The sequence below is a fragment of the Enoplosus armatus genome, chromosome 8, assembly GCF_043641665.1.
Source record: "Enoplosus armatus isolate fEnoArm2 chromosome 8, fEnoArm2.hap1, whole genome shotgun sequence".
Classification (NCBI taxonomy): domain Eukaryota; kingdom Metazoa; phylum Chordata; class Actinopteri; order Centrarchiformes; family Enoplosidae; genus Enoplosus; species Enoplosus armatus.
The window spans coordinates 17,060,492-17,067,070 of NC_092187.1; the positions used below are offsets into that span (position 1 = coordinate 17,060,492).

Here is a 6,579-nt window from a genome sequence, read left to right on the forward strand (position 1 = left end):
TGGCTGTAGTTGTCGCTATGTAAACATTAGGAAAATCTAAATAAGTAATCATAACCACAATAAGTTTATGTGAGAGTTGGGATTGATTATATGCAGGGTCCAAAAATGTATGACAAGAACGAGAGATGCATTTTACAACACTTTTTTTATTGGTGCCGAGATGGAATTTCCTAAAGTTAACAAATTGATGTCTGTGTGTCCAAAATATTTTAATTGTGCAATTACTGTTTTGAATGCAGAGGTGTTACCCTGATTAGCTCCAATCAACTGCTTACACACATTAAGAAGCTCCTCCAGTTATTCACACTGTCACAAAACATTTACAGTGTCACATGTTTGGCTTAAAATCCTCTGTGGACGTCACAGATGAGCAGTGTGAGATCAACAGACTGCACGAAACACTGTTTTTGTCTATAGAGAGAAACATGGACATTCTGACTGACAGGACAGCACTATGACTAAATCATACAAGGACTTATAGCACTGTGAGTGATAATACTTGCTGGCGTTTATGTAGTGTTGATTTATCTGACAAAAGAAAACATGTCTAAAATGTAGTATTGACCTAAGAATTTAGTTGATCTTGCTATGTGCCTTGGCAAATAGTGTTTAGTATGTTCATGCTGAGTGGATGAACTTTGAATGGATTTCTTAGATGAACCCACTGAACAGATAACATGCTTTACATACAGGTCTTGGCTGATGAAACAGGAGCGACATGTTGAGAGATTTTATCAGTACGTCCAAATGTACACTGTACGAGCTCAATAAAAAGGCCAGCGTCAAACAGCACTTCAAAGAAACACGGACATGAATCATGCAACCCAAGTGCTCAGTTGGATCAGTCGTGCCACTGTAAACAATAAGATCACAACCTTTAGGGGGTTGCACAGTAGGACGTGGAAAACGCTTTGTTCACTTGGCTCACCGTGGCATTTAAGATGCTTTTAAAAAAAAATAAAGATCTAAAATGCAGCCATGCTAAGGACAACATGACAGACAGGATGCACAAAAAAAATATTAATGAAGCGAAACTGCTAAAGTAAGACTTTCATCTAAACCATGCAGACATACAGAGAGTGTGTCGCCGGACAGGGACGGGTTAACATGTTCATTAAATTCAGTTTTTCACTGAAACAGAAATGAGCAGCTGTTAGAACAAATACTTCTTCAATTAAAGATTAAAAGCTTTTCCTTGTGATAATGTCATCGTACATAACAGGAGCAACGAGAATGGCTTCATTCTGTGTAATGTGCCTTTAATTTCCCTCTTATAAATCTGTGACACTAAGTGGTCACAGGCTCTGTGACGACAAGTCAACTGAAGTCAACTGAATTAGTAATTAAACCTGTGATTAAATTTTAATATATAACAATTTATTTAATCATCAGTTTCCTTCAAACACTAGGCTGCTCAAATACGGTCATAAAAGTCTTATTCAGTTTGTTTCTCATTCAAGTATCAGATGGGTTAAGAGTGTTGTTAATGGTCCAGTAAAAACAGTGATGCCTGGTTTGGTTCTTTCAATGATCAGCAGGAATTTCAATTATCACAGATAAACTACAGTTGTGGGTACAACAACAAGATGCCTCTAATATCAATGGAGTTCAAGGGGAACTCCACCGATTTTACACATCAATATCTGTTTATTGGTGCTGGGGGGGTACTACCGCTAATGTGAAAGAAGTTAGTTTGAAGCCTTTTTGTTGCTCCAGACGGAGCTGTGCGAATTCTGAAGTTTGAAAATGACAAAAATTCTGCAGATGTGGAGTTAGAAAGAAGGCTGCGACTAAGTGGCTTGACGCTACATTAGCCGATACTTGCATAACACCCAAATCTCAGTCTGAAGTGTCGGCCGTCAAGTTGCATTTTTGGGTAATGTAGGCGCCAGGTTTTGACAAGGAAGACGATGATATCTCTGGTTCTACTGCATCGATTTTGATCCTTTATAGCGCAATGCTAAATCGATGCAGTATTCTTTTAACTTCCCTAGAAACAATGTATTGTCCACCCTTAGCCATAATCACATTTGGACTTTGTTCATAGCTTCGACCAGAGAGCCAAATCATACACCCTGACTTCCACAAGACCACAGCCACACTGCACTCAAACAACCATCTGACTGTCCCATTAAAAAAGTGACATTCCTCCATTGTTCGTATTTGCACTGAATCAACAAATGGATTTTTACTTGCAGTGCTTAAAAACTGTGCATGCTGGGATAGGCACCAGCCCCCTGCAACCCTGTACAGCATTAGTGGTTTGGAAAGATGTTTGGAAATTAAAGGAGTCAGTCTAGACTAATGAACTCTAGTACATATTTAACTTTGGGACTAACTTAATGTTTTTGTGGTGCAGCAGACCTCACCCAAACTAAAACCAATGGGCTCATTAGTCATGTAAAGTGAGCAAGCCTTGCAGGACTTGGTAAGTAGCAGGTAATCAGGGGGGTTTAAGGGAAAGGTGTCAGTGCTTCTTCTTCTTCTGTTTCTGTAAGGTGTGCTGTAGCTCTCGGAGGTTCTCTGACAGGAGCTCCACCTCGTCGAGACGACCACTGAGCTTGGCGTCAAAAATGTAGGCCCTAATGTTGTCAATCTGCTGCAGCAGCAGTTCCTCCTCTATCATGTCCACGTCGGGCAAAACCTCATCGTCATCATCCCCATCAAAGGGGTTGGTCGACACTCCAGGAGAATTCCCAGAGGCCTCCAGGAAAGGGTTTCCTGTGTTAGTATCCCCCTCCTCAAAGGGGTTGCCAGGTATGGTCTCAGCCTGCTTGTCCTCCTCGATGCTTTCATCTTCATCAAATGGGTTGTATTCTTTCTTCCCATTGGTTACCTCTTTGTGTTCCCTCTTGATGTCCTCAAAGAAGGGATTGTATGGATCCTCCTCAATGGGAGTAGAGTCCTCCTCATCGAAAGGGTTAAGGGAGGTGCTGTTCTGTCCTTCCCCACCAGGGGGGGTTACATGCCCCCCTAAGCTCCTCAGCCGGGGAGGTGACTCCTCCTGGCTTGTGAGAGCAGGGAACGCTCTCACAGAGGATGGACTCCTGTCAGCTTTAGGAGTCAGGTCCTCTGCTGCAGTGTCTTCCTCTCCTTGGAATCCCCCTGCCGGACTGATATCCAGAGACCTCTCCCAGGTGATGGAAGGCTGGGTGGAGCCCACAGTGGGGCCCCAATGCTCCCTCTCCTCCCTTTCCCGAGTTTCCAGACGATGGAACTCCCCCTGCTGCAAGCTCTCCTCCTCAGCCATCTTCTGGGAGAGTGCGATGGCCAGGCTGGTCTGCTGCTGGTCGTATTCATCCTGCAGCTGACGCAAGTTCTCCTCCAACATGGCTACCTCATCTGTCCTCTGGGCCTCCCGTGCCTGACGAAGGAATGACTGTATGTTCTCAATCTGCTGCAGGAGGGGGTCCTCCAGCTCGCTGCGTACATGGGCGGAGTCTGCGGAGGGCAGCCAACCACCAGCTTTGGTCATGCGTGGAGCTCTAGGGGCCTGTGGCGGCTCTCCGTTGGTGCTGGGAGGGGGGCGGGTTTTCTCAGATTCCTGTCTCCTCTTCAGGGTCTCCTGGGCTGCCTGTTGAGCATGGAAAATATATGAAGTCTAAATATTTAGTGTTTATTATGTGTAAAACCTACACAGAAGTATTAGTCATCAATCTCACCAATCTCTCTTGTTGGACTCTCTTCTCTTGTTCTTGTTTCCTCTTGTCTTTCAGCTCTTCATATTTCTCCTTAGTGGGTAAAGACATGAGACCTAACAGCTTCTCCTAAAACAGGGAGGACACAAAGAATGGATGAATTCAGGGACAGAAACACTGAGCCTGCTGTTGATGAAGGTCACATGGTCCTGCAGCATATCATTGTCCATTACAGAACCAGCTCCTGTACAGTGACAACTTATATTATGAGGGGGGAGGGGAAATATTTTGTTGCCCACCTCCCCGCATAATATTCATTTTGTCCAAATGGGGCTTATGTCTTTTTGTCTGAACTTGGTCTCACCTGGACAAATAGTGTGGCTGTATAGCGGACCATCCTCTGCAGCTGGAGGGCCTTTGGATGCGGTGGTGGATCATCTTTTGTTCCTAGTGTTAAAATCTTCTTACTGAGAAGAAAACATACAACTCCATGTGATATTTAAAAAAAAAAAAAGACAATCATGACAGAGGACGTCTGTTCAATTTTGAAAGACTCATTTAGGACTGACATCTACCTCAGGGCATCAATTAGTTCGTAGTATTTCTGTACTTCCAATCTCAGTCCACCAGCAGTGTCAAGATTGTATGTGGTTTCTCCGGCACTGTGAAAGCATACAGCCAGTAAGCAACAGACTCTCAAATCAAAGATCCAAAGATTATTTCTCATAATCAGAAATGCTTATTAAATAACTCCATTTTTTAAAATGGGGCTTACTTGAGAGACTCAGCCATTCTGATGTATTCTGGAGCCCTTTCATCCACCTTCTCCATGCACATCCTCAGCCTCTGACAGGAAGACAAGTTTTGAGAAAGTGAACAACAGGAAACCCCATAAGACAAACACCGAATGACGGGAAGGATGCGACAGTGTAAACTCAAGGCAGCTTGAAAAGAAAACACAGAATCTGCACTACTAGTGAGAACAGAAGAAGAGACAGAAATATGGAGTGATCCTTTTCATTTTTAACTATGAGATTGTTTGATCTGCCAACCTCGTAAAGCTTCACTACATCAGGCACGCGGTCCTTCTCTTCCAACTTCTGCTGTATCTTCAGCAGTGTGTCCATACAGTGGTGACAGCAGCGGATCTTCTCGTCATCCTTTTCCTCCAGCATGGAGGTAACGCTGCTCAGGCTGCTGATGCTGCCTCTCCTTGAACCCATCCCACTGCCACCACCACCGCCACCACCTCCTGCTGGGGGAGACTGGGACTGAACGGGGCTCCCAGGTACACATAAGGCCTCTCGTGTCCCATTAATGAGCTTTTCTGTGAACAGACAAAAGGCGAACATTTCACAACACTGAAACACATATGGCAAAACTTCAACTAGATATATGATGATTTCCTCTAGTTTGCAAGGGTTGTGTGCATACGTACGAGCCAAAGGTAGGGGGACAAATTCCATGCACCTCCTACACATGATGGACCCACAGAGGCGACAGTGGTGCCGCCTGTTCCGGATGTTGAACTTGTTTCCACAGTCGGGACAGAACGGGACATCAGAATCATTCACCCATGACACCACTGACTTCTCAATGGCTATAAAGGAGGATGAACACTTATTAATTTATAATATTAAATAAATGTATTTGTACATACACTGAGAGGAGGCAGACATGTGATGACATGTGATGAAAATACATGTGAACAAACCTCTGATTTTGGCGGCATCTGAGTTGGTCCTGTCAAACGATGTCAGCTGAAACGACAGTTTTCATGTTAAATAATTTAAGCCAATCTTAAGAGAAATTTCAACAACAGCAGGAAAACAATTATGGTGTGAGTGAGTTGTGATTTGCTATTGTAAACACACCTTTTCCAGTCTGATGATGAGCTTGTTGACCTCAATGACATAGTGATCTATCCTGGCTGCCCGGTGTTTTTTAAAGAAGTCCAGGTGACTTCTGGTTGCTCCTGCAAAAGCAAAGAGAAAGGAAACCGGAAGAGCGGTTACTGCTTAAAAGGTCTTCTCCGTCTCTCTTATCAATAATTATTTTATCCAATAAGTTTATGCAAATGATATGACAACGCAAGCCAACAAACAAAAAGGTGGAGAGAGTGGAGATTTATTTCCACCCAGTTCACAGTCCAGTTTTCCAGTCTCACCCAGTTCCTGAGGCTCCCACATGTAGGGGTCCACTCCACCATAGTAGAAGGACTCATAACTGCCTGTATCTGGTCTGTCTTCTCCTTCCCTTTTCAACAGCTTGTCTTTGGCTTTCTTTGCCTTCTGAACCAAACCTGTGCACAAAGACAGTTAGGACACAACTACCTCCATGTGTGGAAAATGCAGAAAGGATCTTATATACACACAAGCTCATTTATGTGTCATTAGCGTTTGCCTAGTCTACAAGAACATACAATAATTTCCAGATACATTATCAATCTATATAATTTGACACAAATCAGAGAGCTAATCTCCTTGCATGCCTCTGTTTTCCAGCCTACATTCTTCCTCTATATGTTTCATCATTTTAATGTTTTATTTACTGTCTCTCCCTCCCTGAGAACCTGCAGCAGAATATGTTGCCACTTCATCCTGGCAACAATTCCCCCTGCTCCAATACTGCAGTGCCCTTGTGTCAAATTCAAATTGTACTTCTTAAACTGCTTTTTAAGAAAATGACACTGTCTTCTTGCTAAACTAAACAGTAGAAAGTTATTATTGTTTCTCTAGACTCTGTTTTGCACTAGAAGCTACAATTAATGAGACTCACTTTTGAGCTGTCCTCTAACATGGCGGTCATCCCCAGAGTGCTCTTCTTCATAGTGGTCTTGGAGTTGGTAGAATGACTGAAGGTCCTTCAGGCACAATGGGCAAAGAAAGCCCTCTTTCACTTCACCTGTGCCCTCAAAGGGGGGTGGATAACTGGAGGCCAT

The 6,579-nt window shown here is 43.5% G+C and overlaps 1 protein-coding gene across 1 annotated transcript; it reads right to left on the bottom strand.

The window, feature by feature from the left end:
* Positions 1-2,454: 2,454 nt before the first annotated feature.
* On the bottom strand, positions 2,455-6,579 carry LOC139289284 (rabenosyn-5). Its single transcript, XM_070910855.1, has 11 exons — positions 6,417-6,579; positions 5,806-5,940; positions 5,513-5,613; positions 5,353-5,398; positions 5,077-5,238; positions 4,691-4,965; positions 4,414-4,484; positions 4,214-4,300; positions 4,003-4,105; positions 3,663-3,767; positions 2,455-3,574 (listed from the first exon to the last, which is right to left on the bottom strand). Exons 1-11 carry the CDS (start codon positions 6,577-6,579, stop codon positions 2,468-2,470), a joined length of 2,355 nt encoding a protein of 784 aa, XP_070766956.1. The 3' UTR covers positions 2,455-2,467.

Coding starts and splice junctions, on each gene's coding strand:
- LOC139289284 (XM_070910855.1), bottom strand. CDS start 6,579: ATGGCCTCCAGTTATCCACCCCCCTTTGAGGGCACAGGTGAAGTGAAA. Junction 4,106..4,213: donor GAACTAATTGATGCCCTGAG/GTAGATGTCAGT, acceptor TTTTCTTCTCAG/TAAGAAGATTTTAACACTAG. Junction 3,768..4,002: donor CAGCCACACTATTTGTCCAG/GTGAGACCAAGT, acceptor TCCCTGTTTTAG/GAGAAGCTGTTAGGTCTCAT.